The sequence below is a fragment of the Aplosporella prunicola genome, assembly GCF_010093885.1.
Source record: "Aplosporella prunicola CBS 121167 unplaced genomic scaffold K452scaffold_15, whole genome shotgun sequence".
Lineage (NCBI taxonomy): Eukaryota > Fungi > Ascomycota > Dothideomycetes > Botryosphaeriales > Aplosporellaceae > Aplosporella > Aplosporella prunicola.
In genome coordinates, this window is record NW_022983543.1 from 307,541 (window position 1) to 328,477 (window position 20,937).

General features: G+C 55.1%; 7 protein-coding genes and 1 non-coding gene across 8 annotated transcripts; 2 read left to right on the forward strand and 6 right to left on the reverse strand.

Moving 5' to 3' along the window:
• Positions 1 to 605: 605 nt before the first annotated feature.
• Positions 606 to 2,352, reverse strand: K452DRAFT_351633 (uncharacterized protein; the record flags this gene model as incomplete). Its single annotated transcript, XM_033545731.1, has 3 exons — positions 606 to 1,609; positions 1,670 to 2,054; positions 2,122 to 2,352. The coding sequence occupies 3 exons, from the start codon at positions 2,350 to 2,352 to the stop codon at positions 606 to 608; spliced, it is 1,620 nt and encodes a 539-aa protein (XP_033396629.1).
• Positions 2,353 to 4,046: 1,694 nt separating this feature from the next.
• Positions 4,047 to 5,376, reverse strand: K452DRAFT_272633 (uncharacterized protein; the record flags this gene model as incomplete). Its single annotated transcript, XM_033539099.1, has 1 exon — positions 4,047 to 5,376. The coding sequence occupies exon 1, from the start codon at positions 5,214 to 5,216 to the stop codon at positions 4,047 to 4,049; it is 1,170 nt and encodes a 389-aa protein (XP_033396630.1). The 5' UTR covers positions 5,217 to 5,376.
• Positions 5,377 to 6,674: 1,298 nt separating this feature from the next.
• K452DRAFT_298984 (uncharacterized protein) lies at positions 6,675 to 8,501 on the forward strand (the record flags this gene model as incomplete). Its single annotated transcript, XM_033542173.1, has 5 exons — positions 6,675 to 6,909; positions 6,970 to 7,841; positions 7,898 to 8,008; positions 8,059 to 8,225; positions 8,330 to 8,501. The coding sequence occupies 5 exons, from the start codon at positions 6,675 to 6,677 to the stop codon at positions 8,499 to 8,501; spliced, it is 1,557 nt and encodes a 518-aa protein (XP_033396631.1).
• A 445-nt stretch (positions 8,502 to 8,946) lies between these two features.
• Positions 8,947 to 9,038, reverse strand: K452DRAFT_t96. The gene has a single exon. It is a non-coding gene; the product is annotated as a tRNA-Pro (tRNA).
• A 300-nt stretch (positions 9,039 to 9,338) lies between these two features.
• Positions 9,339 to 10,215, reverse strand: K452DRAFT_42845 (uncharacterized protein). Its single transcript, XM_033546657.1, has 2 exons — positions 9,738 to 10,215; positions 9,339 to 9,677 (listed from the first exon to the last, which is right to left on the reverse strand). Exons 1-2 carry the CDS (start codon positions 9,914 to 9,916, stop codon positions 9,398 to 9,400), a joined length of 459 nt encoding a protein of 152 aa, XP_033396632.1. The 5' UTR covers positions 9,917 to 10,215; the 3' UTR covers positions 9,339 to 9,397.
• Positions 10,216 to 10,514: 299 nt separating this feature from the next.
• On the reverse strand, positions 10,515 to 15,320 carry K452DRAFT_351635 (uncharacterized protein; the record flags this gene model as incomplete). The annotated part of the gene is made up of 5 exons (XM_033545732.1): positions 14,881 to 15,320; positions 14,505 to 14,833; positions 12,027 to 13,036; positions 10,845 to 11,993; positions 10,515 to 10,778 (listed from the first exon to the last, which is right to left on the reverse strand). The coding sequence occupies exons 1-5, from the start codon at positions 15,228 to 15,230 to the stop codon at positions 10,515 to 10,517; spliced, it is 3,102 nt and encodes a 1,033-aa protein (XP_033396633.1). The 5' UTR covers positions 15,231 to 15,320.
• Positions 15,321 to 15,896: 576 nt separating this feature from the next.
• Positions 15,897 to 18,067, forward strand: K452DRAFT_251723 (uncharacterized protein). The gene is made up of 2 exons (XM_033538228.1): positions 15,897 to 17,582; positions 17,652 to 18,067. The coding sequence occupies exons 1-2, from the start codon at positions 16,139 to 16,141 to the stop codon at positions 17,906 to 17,908; spliced, it is 1,701 nt and encodes a 566-aa protein (XP_033396634.1). The 5' UTR covers positions 15,897 to 16,138; the 3' UTR covers positions 17,909 to 18,067.
• A 1,437-nt stretch (positions 18,068 to 19,504) lies between these two features.
• On the reverse strand, positions 19,505 to 20,899 carry K452DRAFT_272642 (uncharacterized protein; the record flags this gene model as incomplete). The annotated part of the gene is made up of 2 exons (XM_033539100.1): positions 19,505 to 20,433; positions 20,513 to 20,899. 2 exons carry the CDS (start codon positions 20,897 to 20,899, stop codon positions 19,627 to 19,629), a joined length of 1,194 nt encoding a protein of 397 aa, XP_033396635.1. The 3' UTR covers positions 19,505 to 19,626.
• Between the last annotated feature and the right edge of the window lie 38 nt (positions 20,900 to 20,937).

Here is a 20,937-nt window from a genome sequence, read left to right on the forward strand (position 1 = left end):
GTCAACCATTATTGTGAGTCAATTGGTCTTCTCCATAACACCACTTATCACCGGGCGCGCGAAGTCGGCGGTCAAATTTTTGGCTAGACCGGGGTGTTGATCCTTTAAGTGGGGCCCCCGCAATGCGCACCGCCTCCCGCTCGCGTCGGTTGTTGCGTTGCAATTGCGACCTTTTTGATTGGCTTTTGCCATTGTCCTTGCGTATGCAACAAGCTTTGTGCGGGAAGATCAGGGTGTTGAGCTTGAGCTTGACCGTGGGCCGTAATCCGACCAAAGACGCCTTCTCTATTGGACTTTCAAACGCCGCCTCCTTCCTCCTCAGCTCAACAAGGCCTTGAAAGAATGCCTTTCTGATACATAAGGCTCCAGCGCTATCTCTCCAAAGCATGCTTCAAGGCCATTTATCGATCCACATGACTAGGTTTCCGCGGAACTTGTCACGTCACACTGAAAGCCTTACGATGTTCAAGTCCATCTCAATCGCCTCGAAAAGAAACTCAGTCTATAACATCTATCGCGCTCAATGAGTCATATTCTACTTTTACAGAAATAGCTCTCGGATGAGTCATGACTAGATATGAGGCCAGACTCAAGATGGGCACAACTTAGTCCACGCTACCCTTCTTCCTCTTGATCCTGATCCTAGCCCCAGGGGGCGGCGCAAAAGCCTCAGCCACCCACTTGTTAGGCGGACGTTGTCCGTCATACTCCTTCGGAAACTCCACCTCGTAGTTCGCAAGAACATACGAAATAATCATCTTCACCTCGAAGTCGACCAGGAACCGTCCGGGGCAGGAATGGTTGCCATGCCCAAACGGCAGGTGCTGAGGCGAAGTCGACACGAAACTCATATTGCCCAGTCCGGGCCTGCCATTGGCATCGGCTGCCGCCTCTCGGGCGCGAGAAAACCGGAAGGGATCATATCGGAAAGGGTTGTCGTAGTTCTCGGGGTCATATTGAAGAGGGTAGCCCAGGAACGAGATGAATGATCCCTTGGGGAGTTTGATACCTTCCTCAGTCACGACGCCATCAACCATGACCTTCCGGAAGATCCCACGGTTGCTGTATGAGTTCAGACGTAGAGTCTCGCGCGCCACACTGTCGGCCTTGACCATCTGTGCGACCTTGTACTTGGTCCACTCGCCGCGGCCATCGGCTCCGATGACGCGGGTTACCTCGTCTCGGAGGACCGACATGGTGTTGAATTCGGCATTGGAGCCCATGATGTTGAGCAGCATGTTCGTCACAAGGATGCTCGTCTGGTGCACGGCTGCGAAGTTGGCGAAACAGAGGCGTTTCGTCATGATATCAAAGTCGTATAGCTCGTCGGGTCGCTCCTTCTGGGCATAACGAAGCATCATTTGCAGAAGATCCCTGGGCTCTTGGCTTTCTTGGTCTTTTCCATTGCTGCGACCCAAATCTCGAAGTCTCTGGCGGTAGATCGGTTCAAAATGCCTTTTGATCTTCTCGATCTGGCGGCGGAGGTTCCAGCTGAAGATTGGACCAACCAACGGGCGTAGTGGTTGAGGGCTTGCGCCTGTCAAGCCGCCGTTTATTACTATTCCATCGACAACTTTCCAGCAGTCCGACAGATATTCTTCATTTCGACCTAGCAAACGCGTTCCATTAGCTTTAGTCTAATACACATCACCTGGTATACAGAACTTACAGAGAGGAAGACCGACAGTAAAGCGACTGGCAGCCTGCGCCACGACCATTCTGATGGTCGCAAACAGGTCAATCTCCTTCCATGACTCTACATCACTGCCAAGAAACCTGTCGAAAGCGTGCGCCAATTCATCATTCAGCTCAGCGCAGACATTCTCCAACATCGAGTTGATCTCCGTTTTAACAAGCATGCCCGGCCAGGGATCCTGCTTATATCTCTCGTGGCCCAACCCGTACTTGAGCTGGACGACTTCGAGAACAGCGTCCGCGTGGCTGAGTTCGTTCTCAGGGCGCGAAAGAACCCACCGCATGGCACTTTGAGGCATGATGATGTCGTCGCGGAACCCAAGGCCTGGGAGCAGCACCGACTTGCCATTTTTAATGAACTAGATTGTTGGAATCAGTCAGTAATGCCGTTGACACAGCCAGACTTTGCGACACAGGTTTACGTACCTTGTCGTATGCTTCCTTGTACAGGGCAGCACAGTCGGAGTAGTATCTCAGCCGCGTACGTAGACTGAAACGCCTTTTGCCAGCTGGTTCTCCGATCAATGGTAGATTTGCTGGATACCTGATGGCGAAGAACGTTTGGTAGACTATGACGACCGAAACAAGAACGGCGGATATAAACACCAGGTTCTCGTAACCCTCCAATGGTGGGAGGAGAGTCGCGAGGAATGCCATCTCGCAGAACGTAATGAACTCAAAGGTAAAGAAAATCTTGCTGTCTAACGCATGCCTAACGGGTTGATGAAGGTATTGCAGAATTTATGTGAACATTCCATCAATACCTTCCGCGCTCATTTACTCCGTCATGTAGGCTGCAAAATGGGGCAGCTACTACATTTTTGCACCATGCCGTAGATTGGAGGTAAGCACTATCTAGCGCGGGGGCGGTTTTCTAGGAAGTGACGACTGGTGGTCGTGACTCGCAAGCTACATACCCCACCTCAGGAACTGACATTGATTACGCGAGTTCGGTGAGTAGAAGTGGTATGGAGCTGCTGTGGGTCGAAGGATGATGGACCTCGCACCCTGTCACAATGCGCGCTCCTGAGGGCAACGGATTAAAACGCGTCTGTCTCTTGAGACAGGATGTCCCTGTACGTGTGGGGAGCCTGAATGTGCAAGAAAGCATTAGGCGATTTGCCGGTGCCTAAAGATAGGTAAGTGTTGTAACCAGATGATATTCACCTATACAGATCAATACAGGGAAACGCGATTGACGCAATAGGGACTATACTAAATTTAAAGATATGTTTATGATTAGGTCTTCTTGCCCTTAGAACGAGAGTAAATTTAGGCATCGTCACCAAAAGGGAAGCCACGTCAGAGTTCATGATTAACCCGCTTTCACATGCAATTCGGTTCACTGCCACCTCGCTACGAGACAGTGATGCATGATGATGGATTCCACGGGACGGGAATGTCCTTGACCACCAGTTCTGGCCAAGCACGGAAATAGGGGCGACATGCTAGATGTGAGCCGCTGTGGGGTGAAGGATGCGGTTGCCTCGAGCTGTACATACCCCTACCGGCAAGAATCGACGTTGACCCCAGAGGACCATTTTCCCAATCTGTGTTAGTGCCGACGCGGCCCGCCAGCCTACCGGCCGCCCACCCGCCACCACGGCTAGCGGCACTTTACGGGCCAAGATCGACACACGACAAGAGATCTGTGCGATCGCATTTCAGGCCGACAACGGTCATCGCCTTCGCTCCAGCTTTGTGTCGCTGACACGACGCGGCCAATCGCAAATTAACACCACCAGTCGCAGACTCGCAACGAACCCGATCTGCCGTCAGAAGCTTACATACCATACATACTGGGTATCGATCGACACGCGGCTTAGCATTCTGGAAGGATGAGACATCTCGTTCAAACCCGAGTTCCGAGGAGTTATTAGGGCCGTTGTCTGTGATTGGGGCGTGTGGGACTTACGAAGGTGAGACACAGCGCTGTAAAGTCCGTCACCGTGAAGCGAGACGAGAAATGATATAAGCAGTCCCCACGGAATACTCTTTGCCTAGCTGCAAGCCGAAGTCCTGGATATGGCTGAAAGGTTCTTAGAGTACACACGTCTACAAGTATTTTGACTGGATTTCTTTTCCCACTCCGCACAAGCATTATTACCTCGCAAGGCGATGAAATTCCCTTGATGGTGACGGACGTTAGCTACTCAGAAGAAGAAGAAAAAGAAACTGCTTTGTAACGTAAGACGGGACATTCACTTTTAGAGTAAGGTGAGCCGAAGTCTGCACTGCAACCTATAAGAAAAACTGAGTTGAGGAATCTACGAAGTATGTATCATATCTCGGAACAAGGAAAACGGGAAAAGTCTATCAAGAGCCAGCTGACCAATTGTGACTGAAGGGCCTTAGTATCCATTCACTTGAAGTTCGGTAACCTGAAAACCCATTTTGAACGCGTTCAGCTTAGAGCTGGTGGCCTGGATCATGGAGCCATGGAGTTGGGTCCCATCCGATCCGTTCAATTTGTGGCCCTTCGGCGGCAAAACCCATTCATTCAAGTTCACCCAACCCACATCCAAAGCCTTTTCGAAATACTGGCGGAACTTCGCCCCCACAGGGCCATTGCCAGCGTTGTCGTAGATCTCGCGCAGACGGTACCTCAGCTCGCAGAAATGCCATGTAACGTAGCCATGGATGAAAGCACGAACGGTAGCCAGAACCTTCGGGTCCTTCTCCTTGAAGATGTCCAAGATGCGGACGCAAGCCTGGATGGTGTCATCAGTCAGGCGGTCCAAGGCGTGCTCTATGCTTATGCCGTCGACGGTGCACCAGTTCGAGACAAGGTTGGCCTCGTCGAGATCGAATTCCTTGTAGAAAGAAAAGAGGTCGTTGACGAAGGCGACCGGGCCGTCGATCTGAGCCATGATGCACGCAAGCTCCTTGAAGAGGTGCTGGTCGTCGAACTCCGCGGCCGGGAAAATGGTGCCGGCGACTGCGCCACCCAGGCAGTTCAGGCGGCGTAGGAAGAGAGGGTAGTTGTCGGAGCCAGGGTAGCCCTGGAAGTTGTGCTGCTCGATCCAGCAGCCCTCGAAGTAGTCGAAGGTGCAGCGCATGATGTTGAAGGAGCAGAAGGAGCCGTAGTGGCTGAGCAAGCGGGGCAGGTGCTCGCTCATCAGGACCCAGAAAGGATGCTTCTGTTGTTTGCCCTGAAACAAGTCGCCCCAGAAGGAGCTCATCACCGTGTTGGGATCAGTGTTGATCTCATCGTCGAGGACGTTGATGATGGCCAGGAAGATGCTGATGTCGACCTGGACATCCTTGGGGACTTTGGACCAGCAGTACACGACGAAATGTGGGATCGTTCGTGATACCGCGGTAATCCTGGCGGGATTGACACCCTTCAGAGTCTCCCGCGGCAGTGGCTGGTTGAAGTATGCCACCGTTCTGGAGTGCACGTATCGAAGTCCCTCAACACGCTCAGCATGGGTCAGGTTGTCGTCCTCGTACTCGAGAGCATCGAGGAATCGCACCATGGAGCGGCAGAACTGGTCCGTCGGGAAGTTGGGAGTGGTCATGGTGGGTATATTGAGAACAGTAAAGAGATGGAGATGAACAAGAAAGAAGTGCTGATAGACAAGAGGGCATAGCTACGAGAGCCCTTTAAGTACTTTGAGCTCCAGAGATGTACCCAGCTGTCTTTGCGGCCTCCAAACTGATCGCCAGGTCTTCTGTCCCAGGCTACCTTCACTGTTGCATTGACTAGAATGTCGGTTCAGGACACCGAAGGGCCTGGCTCGAATCAACGCCCCTCATGATAGCAAGGCGCACAATGAACCCTTGGCTCTCGGAGCCAAAAAGAAGGCCCCCCCCATAGCCCCCTCAATCCACTGTCAAAACTAGGTAATTTGCGGAGAATCCAACCGAAGGCAAAGGAAAAGTGATGGAGATAATCTAATCAGCGTTAGACAAGCAATGATCCCGAAGGCATCAACTCAATACGACCGACAGGATTCGTGGGGCAGTGTCCTGGGCATGAACCTCATTTCCGTGATAGTAGATGCTCCACTTGCTGGTACAGTCGCATACGATCTTTTATGTTTAGTAGGTGGTCTAGACACTGGGTTCACTTATGCTTGATTGGCCAATAAATTCTGAGCTGACTAGAGGTAAACGTAAGCTAAGCCAAGCTTACGCCTCTTGACACAAGCTTTAGACCCACATATGCAGGGTGGGTTGTGGATGGTTTCGGCAAAGCGGGAATTACGTAGAGTCAGGCACGCACTCCTTGGAGCAGACAGGGTCGGAAAAGCAAACAGGGTCTAAGTGCAGCGGAGATGCACTACTGTGGTCAGGGTGAGAATCCTTCATTCGCGTCCTTTAGGCGAGTAACGGTTGGGGGCGGATATGGTCTGTGCTAATTCTGGGGAATTGCTTCTTTTGGAAACCGCTTACACCATCCCCTCATGTCCGACACCCGGGTTCTAGGGGCAACCAGATCTCGGAAACAGCGATAAGCAGGGACAATAGCGGTTTGGCCAATAGGAAATATTCCCTGAACAACATCTTACCCACGGCAAGGGTTCCACCTCTACCAGCGAATAGACAGGGTATTGTATGGACATGGGGGTCTTTTTTGTTTGTTTGTTGCCCAACCGGGCCCTCCCACTGCGGGGCATAAGTAGTACAGGATTGTGGTGAGACACTGTGGGCCATAATCTATAGTAGGAGCGGGAAGCCTGGCCTCGCCGCTTAAGACGGGTGGGGGAAGTCAGCTTTGTTGCGTGGACCATGACGGGCTGTGTTATCGGTATACCGGTGAGGCATTTGTTTGGCCGTGGAGGATTGGGACTCTTCTGCCTTGCGGCACGCCGGGAAGACGGAAGTGACAGACAGCTTATAGGTGAGCTCATATCATAGTAGCTGAAGACTGACATTCACTGAAGAGAACCTCCCCCCCCCCTTTCGTCCGTTTTCTCTTGAATTGTCTCTGTTTCACAGTTGAGCGGATTTGTTTCATTTTTCACAGTGCAAAGATGCTCGGCCTCGCTTTGGGGGAAGACGCTTCAACTCTCTCTGCCATTGGCTCGGGTCTTTTGGCTTTGACAGCATGTTTTGTTGTTCGATGCGTTTACGACCTCTTCTTTCATCCGTTACGGAGATTTCCTGGACCAAAGCTGGCAGCTGTTGGGTCCTTTTATGAGTTTTACTATGATGTTATCAAAGATGGCACTTATCTCTGGGAAATAGAGAAGATGCATCAGAAATATGGTAAGATGCTATGTTTGTGTTTCTTTGACATTCGTCCACAAGACTGACCAATCATTCAAGGTCCTATTGTTCGCATCAATTCCAAGTCACTACACATACACGATCCCGAGTACTATTCCACAGTCTATGCTGGAGGCAGCCGGCGTACCAACAAAGAGCCTTCAGCCGTCTCAGGATATACTTTCCCGCATTCTACCATCGCCACGATCGAGCATGACCTCCACCGCAAGCGTCGAGCCATTATAAATCCATACTTTTCGAAGCGGGCAATTGTCGGTCTTGAGCCGTTCATTCACGAGAGGCTCGATTCACTGTGCGCACGTCTCAAAGAGTCAATGGCTCAAGAAACGGTTGTCGACCTGACGTCTGCCTTCTCGGCATTCACAGCCGACCTCGTCACCTACCACTTCTACGGGTCGCATTCAGATTACGTGAACAGCAAGGACTTCAAGTACGGTCTGAAAGACGCCCTCACAGCTTTGCTTGACTTCTACCACATAACGCGGTTCCTGCCCATCCCCGCAACCACGTTCAAACGCCTTCCGTTCCCCATCCTCCGCCTGATCAACCCCAACTTCTGCCTCGTCATTGCAGCCCGCAATGCCAACAAGGAAAGAATCCTGAAAACCATCAATACCGAGCGCGAGTCCAAGGCCGCAGAATCCAAGTCCAAGACCAAATCTGTCATTGTCAGTGCTCTGGCAGACCCCAGCATCCCCGCCGAGGAGAAGAAGATCGACCGCTTAGCGGACGAGGGCGAAACTATTATTTTTGCTGGAATTGATACCACTGCAAGGACGCTCGCCGTTTGCTTGTTCCATCTGCTGAACAACAAGACGCACCTGCAGAAATTACGAGAGGAGCTCAAGGCACAGGGCAAGCCGGCCGGCCATGAGTGGACCACCGCTGAGCTTGAAGCAGTGCCGTTTATGGTAAGATACTTGCATTCACTTACGCGGTGATTGAGTTAATCGCTGACATGACACAGAGAGGCGTTGTCCAGGAATCGATTCGACTCTCTTACGGCCTGGTCGTGCGCATCCCGAGAACAGCAGCCGATGAGGCTCTCCAGTACAAAGATTTCACGATCCCGCCTGGTGTAAGTGAAATACATCGACGAGCTTTTTTCGTCTTGCTAACTCGACATAGACCCCCATCAGCCAGTCAACCTACCTCATCAACAACGATGCGTCCATCTTCCCGAACCCTTCGCAGTTTGACCCCGATCGTTGGGTTAGAGCTGCAGAAGAAGGCTTCAATCTCGACAAGTACATGGTCAGCTTCACGAAAGGAAGCAGGGCCTGTCTTGGTATAAAGTACGAACACCTTTTTTCTAGCACCGTCAAAAGACCCATTTCCTATTTCCTTTTCATTTATCCAATGCCCCTACATCACAGAACTGTAGCTGACCTTATCTCAGTCTGGCATACTCCACGCTGTACATCGGCATCGCGAGAATCGCGACTAGCCTCGATATGGACCTGTTTGAAACAAGAAAGCAGGATATCGAAGTGTACCATACACGAGGCTTTGCGTTTCCTAAGGAAGGCTCCGGCGCTGTCAGGGCTAGAGTTACGGGTGTACCTGCATGAATTTTCACTGAAGAGGTTGAACAACACGGCTTCGCCGTCATTCTACGCGCGCATTCGACTATTTCCAACCGTTTGTCCATCGTCCAGATGAGGAGCGGTTCTACTAAAACAAAATAGAGGCTCCTATCACTACAAAGCACAGTTTCATGGAGATTAGATAAACTCCCTAACTTAATACATGCACGCCGACCAATCTTGCTTAACAGTTTATCTATCTATCACCAGCACAACTGACCACCAAAAGTCACCACAAAGCGCGTCTATTCCAACGTTTCTTTATTATTAGTAGTAATAACCATCACCACCTTGAGGAAATCCTCAAAACTACAATAGCAATCAATCATCCCCAAAATCGCGAAAAGCATAAACAAACTTTGCTTTGTTGTTCGTTTATTATCAACAATCAAGAAAATAGAGGACAAGAGAGGGAAAAAGCAAAAAGAAAGGGTCTTACCGCGACTCGAACGCGGGGCCTCTCGCAAGTTATTAACTCAGGGTGAACCCTAAGCGAGAATCATACCACTAGACCATAAGACCTTTGATCGTCCAACTTGAAGCTGGAACTTGAAAGTTGATTTGTTTGCACAACTTATATACATGCAAATATGAGGCTGATAATCATCGCGATATAATGTTAATGGTCACCCGAGCTGCATCATACCACGTACATGGTATTCAACAACCTCATCAACGCGCTTCTCTGAAACGGCGTTGGCGGTACAAAAATAGCTGCATCAGCGCTTCAACCGAGCAGTTTGTACTTTGTAGAGTAGGTTAGTCCCAGACGCAGAAGTCTCCTAGGCACAAGCCTACCTACATAGGTAGCAGAACGCAACAACAACAACAGCCGAGCAGCTCCAATGCCACCGCGGGCAGCGAAGTCACCGCCAGCCTACCTAGTTAGTGCCCACAGGCCACCCAGCACCCGCAAGGAAAGCACGCAACGCAAGCAGCAGCGGAAAACCGCGGCCCAGCGTGGGCGCATGCAGGTGCACGCCCGTCAGGCCGCCTGCGCAAGCACAGACACCGACACGAGCGCGCCTTCTCAAAAAGCAATGCTCGCTACATAAGTCCATGACGCGAGCGACCGGTTCTTCGGCCACGTGATCAAGTTCATGGCGGTGGTCGGACTGCGAGAGAACGAGCTTGAGCAGTATCGCGATGTCGGAAGTGCAGCTGTAAGACATCCATTGTCAGTAACGATGATCGTTGTTAGCAAGGGATGGTGATGCTTACCGTAAGTGCATGTCACCATAAGTGCATGTCGCTGCCGACAGGCAGGCGCAAGTAAGTCGAGGAGCCTCCCGCAAGCGCATCTGACTGGGCCCGGCGTTCCATGTCGTACGTAGATGATAAGGGTTGTAAGCCCTCAACGCCTGCACGAAGTAGGTATCGAGCAGGATTTCCACGACCATCGGGCAAAGGTTCAGGAAGGTCCTAGCAAGGAAATCCTCATACCCAGTAACCACCGCGCACCCAGACGACCGTCATCAGATATTATACGTAGTAGATGCCGGCGCGCCCCCTATTTCACTGCAACCTCAATTTCAACCTTACAACACGCCAGGGCCAGGGACAAAAACAACCCCGCATAACAGTGCCACGCTCGTCAGGTACGCATACCGGGCGAAGCATGCAAAATGTAACTGTAACTGCAACTGCAACTGTGACTTGTGAAAACTTCGGCCTTGGCCGCGACAATAAACAGACAACCTAATGCGGAACCGGATACAGCGCCTGGTTTTCATCATGTCCCGACCGACCAACCGACCAACCGACCAACCAACCAACAACCGATTGACTGAGGAAGAGTGACAGCTAGGAACAATGACAGAGTAGAACGCGGGAAAAAACCAATGGCAGATATCTGAAGCGAAGCGAAGCGACAACGAATAAAAAGTAACGAAGCGGATATGTCCTGACCTGACCTGTCCCGACTGACTGGCCTCCTCTTTCTCTTTCCCCTTCTCTTCCTCTAATAACCCCCCACACGCCGCGCAAGTAACAGCACACCTAACCCGCAATACCCAAGCCCACTCTGCCGCCCTCCTCGCCACCCCTCCCCATCTCCCTGATCCTCCTCCCCTCCATCAGCCCCCTCAACCCCCGCTTCTGCAGCCCCACAACCGCACTCACTTCACCACCCCAAACCTCCCTATCGCCACCCATACCCGTCGCCGAGCCCAACTCGCTACTCGACGTCTCGGTGCTGGCACTGCTCATCTGGTCGTCATCCCTGTTCCCATTACCCGCAAGATCCGTGTTGACGCGCAAGCTCTTCAAGCCCTCATCCATCGCCGACAGCATCGAAGGATCCGGCCCCATGCCCGGCAACCCCGCCACGCTCCCGCTGCGGCTCATCCCGCCCATGGCGTTCAGGCCCAGCGCCGATGACGCCAGGCTCGTGCTACTGCTACTCGGCACAATACCAGCCGTGCTCTGCTTGCGCCCCACAGGGCCCGATTGCTGCAGGTGCAGCGCGTTGAGCGAGCCGGGCGCGCCGTCGCGCTCCGCCCCCGGCAGGCCTGCCGTCTGCCCGTTGAAGAACGTGATTGCGTCGCCGCCGCCCGCGGCCATTGCCGCGGCGTTGAAGATGGCGGCCGTGTTGCGTCCGTCGAGGAGCATGTGCAGCCGCTCGATGACGGCTTCCAGGAGGCCGTTCACGCGGTAGGGCCGTGCGAGCTGCAGGAGCGAGCACAGGATCTGCGGCGTGCAGAGCGTGGAGTTCGGGGCTGGTAGCGTCGACGTGTAGAGGTAGTGCGCTAGTGCTTGCAGTGTCAGGTGCGTGTGCGGTAGATACAAAGTGCGCGGTCGCGAGGTGGGAGTGGGCGAGTTGGCGTCCGGCGGGTCGAAGGGTGTGACCGTTGCTGCTGTGCTGGCATTGCTGGGAGTGGCAGTATACGTGGTGCGGATCGACGGCGTGATGGTGATGCTAGAATTCCTGCTTGGGTGTGACGAGAACGGACGCAGAGTCGCCGCGTCCGAGTTGCCTTCAGCACCCCACGTTCCATCTCTCAAAAGCTGGTTAAAGTACGGCCCCCAGCGCCGCGCCACAAGATGAGAATTTACGGGAATCCTTTCTCCGCCTACGGCCAGGAATTCCATGTCTGCCATCTCCCGGAGATTTAGCGCCATTTGACCCAGCTCTTCTGCTGCCGAACCAAAGTGTCGGCCTCCTGCGGTGGACAAGTCTGCCTGGTTCTGCTGGAGGGCAGAGCTGACGGAAATGTAGCCGGAAGTCGGTGCCGTGCGTCGAGGGTTATCGTACAGGCCAAAAGCCTCAAGCTCGACCATGCAAATGTTTGAGAAGTTGATGCGGCGATGATTGTAGTCTTCCACCAAGCTTCTCTTTCTGTTTCCGAGAATCACGAATGTGTTGCGCCTGCCCCAAAGAACACCGCGGTTCCAGCTTCCTTGGCTGAAAATGCTTCCGCCAGCGTCGATGCGGCTCCAGGTGAGGTTGCGCAAGTCAAGCGCCCACAGTGCGTATTCCTGTTTCGAAGACGTCAAGAAAGTACCACTTACGACAAAGTGATTGGCTATGATGCCGCCATTGGGGAAGCGCAGTCCAGGTGGCGTGAACGTGCCACCCATCGGCTTCTCTGTCAGCGTGCCGTCCGGTAACCGAACCTGCAGTTCCAGCTTGACGTCCAGGAAGTTGTAGTTTGAATAAATCAACATGGATGATCCCTTGCTGGCGCTTTCCGGGTCCTGCTCATCTGCTCCGGGATCATCTTTGCTTCCACCTGCTCCTATTTGCGAGGCAGGCATCGAGGTCAATGGAGCAATCACGCTGCGATATGCGCCGCAGCTCCTGCCCAGAGAGTTGGTGGCCGTCCATTTGAGGCTCCTGAGATTGAACACGCTGACCTGTTCAATGTAGTGGTTTGCACTATCTTGTCCACCAACAACCACCATTTCTGCGCCGCCGGCGCCGTCCAGTGAGACACCTATCGATCCTTGGTTAGGCTGGTGCGCAGATGCAGGGTTGTGGTGAATGGCGGAATGCGTCGCGTTTGCCGAGGAAAAAACGGCCGATGATGGTAGAATTGCTGCGCAGTGTGCGTAACGACCTTGTGGAGAGTCGGGCGTGGGAACATTCATCCAAATCCGGGTGTTTACATCGAAAATGTGGATATCAGACATTACGACGACCTCGGGCTGCGGATCTTGAGGGTTGACCTGTTGGTTCGGCGCTGCCGGTTGGCCGTTTGGCAATATCGCAGGAGACATGCCACCGTAGCATACGAGCTTAGTGTCGCCCAATGCGCAGACGCTGTGGAAATAACGGGGTGGAGGAACATCGCCCTTCATGTCCAATTTGGTCCAGTGCCGGCTAACGAGATCCAGCTCATAAAGATCGTTGGTAAGTTGAGGACGGGTCCGGGATAAGCGCCGTCCTCCGAAAACGTAGAGTTTGTCGCCAAGGATGGTGGTGGTTGCTCCTACTAATGGATGGGGTTCCCGGCCTGTGGTCCGGTGTACATTACATACTAGGCCTGAGAGGCCGGAAGTGGATTGCGCTGCTGGCGTGCCTAAGCCTGCAGTCGTTGGTTGCGAGATTGAAGGCGTCGTGATGGAGGTTGCGGGTGTGCGCACCGTGCCGGCGCTGGTAGGTGCATCATCATGTTCGCGCCCCATCCTAGACAAGCTGGTGCTGCTGCTGTTGACGCTCCTGGAGATGGACGGATTCCTGAAAGAGTCTGAGTAGAGTTGCGAGGGTGAGGGCGCAGAGGTGTTGGAGTCCATGGTGTTGGCGCGGCTAGTGTTGGGCGTCTGTCTAGACGACATGATGATAGGGGAGGCGGTAGCGCGTGGCGAGTGCGGAGCAAGAGAGTCGGTAGGGGTCCGTACGGGGGAGTCGGGAAAAGTCTGAACCGGTTGCGCCCAAGATGGAATGACTATGGCGACATGCCTCGGCTTGGAAGCAGAGTCGACGGAGGTTTTGCGACTGGCTGGCAAGGGGAACTCTGCGACGCTGGGACAGGCGCTGGTCGGAGTCCGGGAGGGGCTGTCGTGGGAGTAGCACGGGCTGTCGGGCAGTACTATGGGCACATAACGCGGAATCACTATGGGAATGTGCTTCGGGCGCGACTTTGACGAGTGGTCAGGCTGAGGCCTGGCTGAGGTCGGCGAGGGGCCCGCTGAGGCCGATGGATAGCCGAGAAGGCCTAGCGGATTCATCGTCAGCGCGAAGATCGACGTCTGAGCTCAGGGTCCAAAAGTCGACAATAGGGAGGGAAAAAACGCGAATGCTCTGTTGTTGTTGTTGTTGCTGCATCTTCACGCCTTTTTGATCGCTGCCAGCTCTCTCTGCAGTGAACTCGGTCTCGGCCAGCAGCGTCAACCCAACAGCCAACCGCCAGGGGCCCGCCGCGATTGTACGACTGCGAGACTCATGTGTCTTTGTGCATGGCGCATACGAGCTGGGGGGCGTGTGGGCTGCATGGAACACAGGGAGAGCACCTTACCTTAGGGGGGGAGGGCGGCGCCGTCGTCGTCGGGGGCGGGGTGGCGGGGGCGCGCGCAGCAACTGGGGCAGACAAAGGCAGACAGGTCGCTTCGGTGGGTTCTTCCCGTGGGCTGAGAGGGGTATGCCAGGTGTGGACAGTCGACGGGAAGCACGGGAGGTTCGCGGCAGGCCGGCGATGGGGCTTGGAAGTGTGGTTGAGCAGCTCCCTGCAAGGCTAGCCGAGAGCCGCCGCGAGGGTCAAATGCAAGGGGCGGCCGGGCCAACAATGGGCGACCTCACCGCCGCTTGCAGCGCCGTTCATTCATCATGCATTGCTTCCGCGGCACAGCCACACCTTGTCACTTCATCAATCATCTATTGTCGTGCATTTGCTTTTCTTTCATTCAATTCATTGGGTATATCGTGGGGCGCCCGCTTGTCTCGCCGGCCCGCTGCCCGCCGGCAATTTCCCTCATCTAGCCAGCCTTATGCCGCCATCCGCGCGACCTGTTTGTTTGCCTTGCGCGCGCGCGTTTACTGAGTGTTGGCACTCGTCTGCTCCTTGGGCAGGGGAGTGAAACGCAGGTACGGCTTGACGATGCGCAGGTTGGGGTAGATCTTCTGCGCATCCTCCGTCTTGACCGTGGGGTGGACGATGACGTCGTCCCCGGGCACCCAGTTGATGGGCGTCGTCACCTTGTTCTTGTCGCCGGTCTGGAGCGAGTCGACAATGCGAAGCACCTCGGCCGTGTTGCGACCGGTCGAGGCAGGGTAGGAGAGGATGGTGCGGATCGTCTTCTTGGGGTCGATGATGAAGACGGAGCGGATGGTGAAGGCGATGCCCTTCTCGTCCACGTTGGTGACATCCTGGTGGTCCAGCCTACAGCTGTTAGCGGGGAAAGCGAGGGCTGGAAGGCGGCAACTTACATGTCGTAGGCGTAGGCGACCTTGCGCTCCTTGTCGCCAATGATGGGGAACTTCAGGTTGCTACCCGAAACCTCATCAATGTCCTTGATCCAGCCACCGTGCGAGTCGACCGTGTTGGCGGACAAGCCAATGAGCTTGACGCCACGCTTGGTGAACTCAGGCTCGAGCTTGGCGAAGGCGCCGAGCTCGGTGGTGCAGACGGGAGTGTAGTCCTCGGGGTGAGAGAAGAGGATGACCCATTTGTCGCCAATGAAGTCGTGGAAGTCAATGGGGCCGGTTGTGGTGTCGGCCTTGAAGTTGGGGGCAGTGCTGCCGAGACGGAGGGGCTCTGGGCGCTGTTCGGTGGACATTTTGGCTGGTTGGATGTGTATGGAGGTTTGGATTGGAGAGAGAGAGAGTAGGTATGTATTGTGGTGGGAAGTTGTGGGAGTGAGATGGCGGGGTTATTTGTATGAGCGGGGAATGCGGCGGCGGGGCAATGGTTCTTGTGGTATGATGCTAAATTCGTCTTAGTCAGGCTGTATATTGGGATTGGTGCTTATGACGTGCTCGTTATCCCCCACCATGGCGAGCTGCGAGCCCAATCATCTTGACACCATGCTGACGCTAACACGCCCGCCCTGTGCCGCACCTATCCGTAACGCGTAGCTTATGAATTCGCCATCCGCTTGGTTGCTGGCGAGCGCGAAGGATTGCCAAGCTGGCCTGTGGAAGCGTCGACTATTTTGCTCTGCAGCCAGCTCTCGCATCGTCGTCCTGGACATGCCCGCCATCTCCTCCGGGTCAAAGGTAGGTAGAGAGCCATGGCAACATACCTAGGGCTACGGCGACGTGAAGTCAACTTAAACTGCGCTTCTGTTCCCCGGATCCGTTCCTGACCCCAACTACCGGTCACTGCTGTGTCCGAGACACTCCCGCCCACGCAGACCAGTCAAAGCCGCCAGATCTTCCCGGTCCTCGGTTATGCGCGCAGACTTCGCTGGTGTCGGGTCGACATGGTCAGCACGGCAACAAGGCGGTAGATCAACCGTCTACGCGGTTTGGATGGGAATAACTAATCCCTGTGCTTCCGCTAGCGGAGATGGCGGTGGGTCTGTTTTCGTCCCCTCTGTCGTTTTGCCTTTAACATGGTACCTATCTCGCCGTCTTCACCGTTTCTTACTTGCAGCCTTCTCTCCTTCCTGTCTCATCTTCTTTCAACCCAATTCCTGTCCATTGTCTCGCAGTGCCGCCTGGTGCTGGCGCAAACTTCCCCGCAATGGACGCCGAGATCGAGCTGCCCCGTTCGTCATCTTTCGTTATCGACTCCGGGAATGAGACGGAAATAAGACCCAACCCTCTTCGCCCCGCAGACGTGGAGAAGGACTTTGACAGAGCATCCGCACAGTCGAAATCCGACTCTGAGAGCGATAGCAACCCGATTGCCTACCACTATTTGACCTTCGAAACGGAACTGCCGCATCCTTCGACCCTCGACCCTCCGTGCGAAGGCGCGCCGGCCCCGCCAGAATGCCCGAACCTCAAGAAGTACCAGAACCCGTTCGAATGGTCCCACAAGCGCAAATCGATAATCCTCTGGCTCTCGTGTGCCGCTACAGCCATGACTGCTTTCACCGCCGGGTCGTATAGTCCGGGCGTTGGTCAGATGACGGACGCTTGGCACGTCAGCAATGTTGCAGCCCTGGTCGGCATCACGATCTTCACATGCGGCTTCGCGGTTGCGCCCATGGTTCTAGCGCCCTTCTCCGAGATCCAGGGACGCAAGCCGGTGTTCCTGACCTGCGGAATCCTCTTCGTCATCTGCCAGCTGTGCTGTGCCGTGACGCAGAGTTACGGCGGCATGTTGGCTGCGCGCTTCTTTGCCGGTGTCGGCGGCAGCACGTTTTCAACAATGGTAGGAGGAGTGGTTAGCGACATTTACCATGCGAAGGACCGCAACACGCCCATGGCCATGTTCAGTGGCGCGGCGCTACTAGGCACCGGCCTCGGGCCGCTTTGCTGCGGTTGGATCGCCGAGAGGACGACATGGCGCTGGATCTTCTACATGCAAACAATTTTGGATGGCGCGCTCATGGTCGTCGTGTGCATCTGCTTCCAAGAGACCCGCGGCAGCGTCCTGCTGAGCCGCAAGGCTGCCGCGCTGAACAAGTGGTACGAGGCGCGTGAACAGGCCGGCTACTTCAACCTCGACATGCCGCTGGAAACGGAGCTTCTCAAGAAGATTCCACAGAGAATCCGATGGAAAGTGAAAGCGGACGAAGAGCGGGCCAGTCTCAGCACCATGATCGGGATCTCGCTATACCGGCCCTTCCACCTCCTGCTAACCGAGCCTGTCGTCTTCTTCTTCTCGCTCTGGGTCGCCTTTAGCTGGGCAGTGCTGTACATGACGCTCGCGGCCATCCCGCTCGTCTTCGAGACGAACCACCACTTCTCGCTCGGGCAGGCCAACTCCATCTTCGCGTCCATGTCAATCTTCGCCGCGCTGGCGACGGTGCTGAGCATCGTGCAAGAGAAATGGGCGCGCGGCTCGGGCAGGCTGGGCAACACGCCCGAGGACCGGCTCTACTTTGCATGCGCCGAGAGCGCGCTCATGCCCATCGGGCTCTTCATGTTCGGCTGGACATGCGCGGGCCGCATCCACTGGATCGTACCTGCCATAGCGATCGGGCTCGCTACCGTAGGAATCTTCTCCATCTACCTCTGTAAGGTCCCCCACAACCCAACCCATTCACTCTTTGTTATCACCACCACCAGTACTAACGCCGCAAAAGCCGTGTTTAACTACTTGGCGGACTGCTACCACCGCTACGCCTCGTCCGCGCTCGCGGCCCAAAGCTTCTGCCGCAACATGCTCGGCGGCATCTTCCCGCTCATCACGGCGCGCATGTACAAGCAGCTGACGTTCGGCGGCGCGTCCAGCATGCTGGGCGGCATTGGCGCGCTGCTGACCATTGTGCCCTGGGTGCTGTGTTTTTACGGCCCTAAGATCCGCGCGCGCAGTAAGTTTGCTAACGAGATTATGGGATAGGTGGGTCGTGTGAGGACGAGGGAGATGAGAATGATGAAGACGATGTTTATGTTGCAAGTTGTTGTTATATACCCTGCTTGTCTGGTCGGATGAGTACAGTCGCGAAAAATACGTACGTGCATGTTATGTTGTATAGGTAGATGGAAATGCAGATATGATCACAAACACCTCTTATACGCGGCAGGTACTACTCACCTAAACGTCCGTCACCGTCAGTGGGATCCACCGCCTAATGAGACAAAAACGCTTACACGGAGACGAAATAAAACCCAATTAAGATATTCATAGTATACACACGCCCTAAGATGTCTCGCTCATAGCTAGACAAAGAACATTCTACAGGGACCAAACCCAACCCCTCCCCACCCGTCCCCGCAGGCAAACGACTCACTCCTTCCCCACCTGACCCAGCACACGCACAAGCAGCCGCAGCCCTATCATCCCGCCTCAAGCGCTTTGTCACGTCTTAACACCACCAACCCACTCACTCACCCACCCACCCAGCAAGTCGGTGCCGCAAACTACGCACTGCGAACTGCCTCCAAGACGCTGACCATTAGAGCCGACTCTCGCGTCGAATTTGCTGTTTCTTTCTTGGCTTGTGTCGGCGACGCTTGTGCAGGGAGTAGCCGGCTGGCCTTTCTTAGGTATAAATATCCTCCCTTTCACTCCACTCCACTCCACTCCATTCCACTCCCCGACCCTCGCAGCAGCAGCTCACAGGACCAGCCTACGAAAAAAGGTCACCAAGGGTGCAGTTCTTTTACATCCAATGCAGTGGTGCGTGTGTCTCTGTCCAACTCCAACAATCACTCCCATTTCCTTTTCGAATCACTGCCCTGCCCTTCCCTTCCCCGCACTACTAAACCCACACATCCACGACCCACCATCTTTCCTTCGTGAGGCGCAGCACACCTCCCCCACCGCGATGTCTATCACCGCCACTCGTTTGTAATGCCCACCACCACCTCTTCTCACCCTCCTCCCCTCTTCTCCCAAACTTGCCTGCCTTACGCACGACCGCTCACGCATTCACACATACGGGCACACGGGCAATGCCCATCTGTGTATTTCATTGGACCAGGTACAGGCCCCCAGTCCGAACCCGAGCTCTTGGGTTTGGCGTTGATGCTGGGGCTTGGATGGAGCTCGGAGAAAAGTGTGACGGGGGTCTTTTTATCCACTTACAACCCCCCACAAACCCCTGCCATCCTCCTCTTCTTCTTCCTCCTCCTCCTCCGCCTCCGCCTCCTCCTCAATCCCATCTACTTCAGCACTTCCCCTCCACGTTCTTAAACCCCAACTCTCACACCCCAAACAAACAAACAAAGCACGTCAGCACAACACGCACGACTCTTTGTTTTAATTTCAACTTGCCGTACGCCATGGCTTTGATGGCTGTCTTACGAATATTCGCGTTTGTGTTTGTGGGATGTTCGTGTTCTGATCCGTACATGTAGAGGATGAAAGCCGAATCTTGCTATTTAAGCTGCCTACAATAGACAAGCCGTCCCGCCACGATGATGAGCCGCGAGAGACATGTAAACAGCACAAGCACAGCACGCAGCGACGAAAGCCAAAAGGCCGTCCACAAACACGACCAGACGCAAGGCGTATATAAAATAGCAGGAGTAGATAACCCCGTCTCCATCTCATCGTTTCCTAACTACCTCACCTACGTACCTAGGACGTACCTACCTACCGCAGTAATCGCACGCCTACAAACTAAGCGGCCACTCCGTGCTCTCGATCCGCTCAGGATACTTCAGGCCGCCCTGCCGTCTCACCTCGTCCATAACCTCCATAATGACGACGCTCTCGCTCAAGTCCTCATAGCGGCCCTCCTTGCGGCCCTCGACCAGCGCCGTCGCCGCCTCGTCCGCCTCCCAGAACATGCCGTGGCCCTCGCCCTCCGGGTTCATCTCGCCCGCAAAGCCGTTGTACCAGCCGGAGCCCTTGCCGGGCCCGGGGTGCCGCCACTCCTTGTCCTCGACCGTGCCGTCGGTGAGGATGAGGCGCGTGCGCGTCGGCCGAAACAGCGGCGCAAACACCTGCAGCTCGCCCTTCTCGCCCGAAATCCGGCACGCCGGCCCCGCCGTGCCCTTCTTGTCCGGGTCCGTGGCGTTGCGCAGCCCCGTCGTCGCGACGGCATGTTTGGCGCCCTGCGCCGTCGGGAACGAGAGCAGTATCGTCGTGAGCTCGTCAGCAGCACCTGTCGGTGCGTACGTGTTCAGCGCCGCTTGCACCGTCGGCGCCTTCCGCTCCGCCGCCGGCTGCGTCGTGTACAGCGTCTGGAACACCCATGTCAGGGAGTAGATGCCCAGGTCCAGCAGCGCGCCACCCGCCAGGTCCGGGTTCACCATCCGGTGCTTCCCGTCTGGGAACGCATTTTCTGGATCCAGCGCTACGCAGTTGTCCGCTGTTACGCGCTGCACGCTGCCGAGGCGCCCGGATGATATTTGCTCGCGCACGTAGACCGAGATGGGGAAGTAGCGCGTCCAGACGGCTTCCATGAGGAAAAGGTTCTGCGTTCCATTAGCCGGGTTGCCATTGGGTGCTGCCGAACCGCCAGCCCTGCAGGGAAAAAACTATATGCAAACACACCTTCTCCTTAGCCTTCTTAACCAGCTCCTTCAGCTGCGCAGCATTGACCGTGAAGGCCTTCTCGCACAGCACGTTCTTGCCGGCATTGAGGCAGAGCATGGCATTCTGGTAGTGGTGCGAGTGGGGCGTAGCGATGTAGATGATGTCGATGTTCTGGTCCTTGACGAGCTCCTCGTACGAGCCGTACGCCTTGGCCTCGGACGACGCGCCCACCGTCTTCAGGAACTTGGCTGCGCGGTCCGCGCTCGACGAGCTGGCGGCCGCCGTCACCACGTGCTTGATGTTGGTGACGCCGCGTGTGGCCGGGTCTACGAGCAGGTCTTTGGTGAAGGTCTCGGCGATCAGGCCGGTCGCGAGGATGCCCCAGCGGATCTCTTTGGGTGCCATTGTGAGGTGTTGTGTTGATTTGATGCTGTAGGAAGGTG

Bases quoted from the DNA above. Each gene is read 5' to 3' on its own strand.
- K452DRAFT_42845 (XM_033546657.1), bottom strand. From the start codon at position 9,916: ATGGTCGTGGAAATCCTGCTCGATACCTACTTCGTGCAGGCGTTGAGG. The intron at 9,678-9,737 runs GTAAGCATCACC...GATGTCTTACAG, and splicing joins TATGGTGACATGCACTTACG to CTGCACTTCCGACATCGCGA.
- K452DRAFT_251723 (XM_033538228.1), top strand. From the start codon at position 16,139: ATGGACGCCGAGATCGAGCTGCCCCGTTCGTCATCTTTCGTTATCGAC. The intron at 17,583-17,651 runs GTAAGGTCCCCC...ACGCCGCAAAAG, and splicing joins AATCTTCTCCATCTACCTCT to CCGTGTTTAACTACTTGGCG.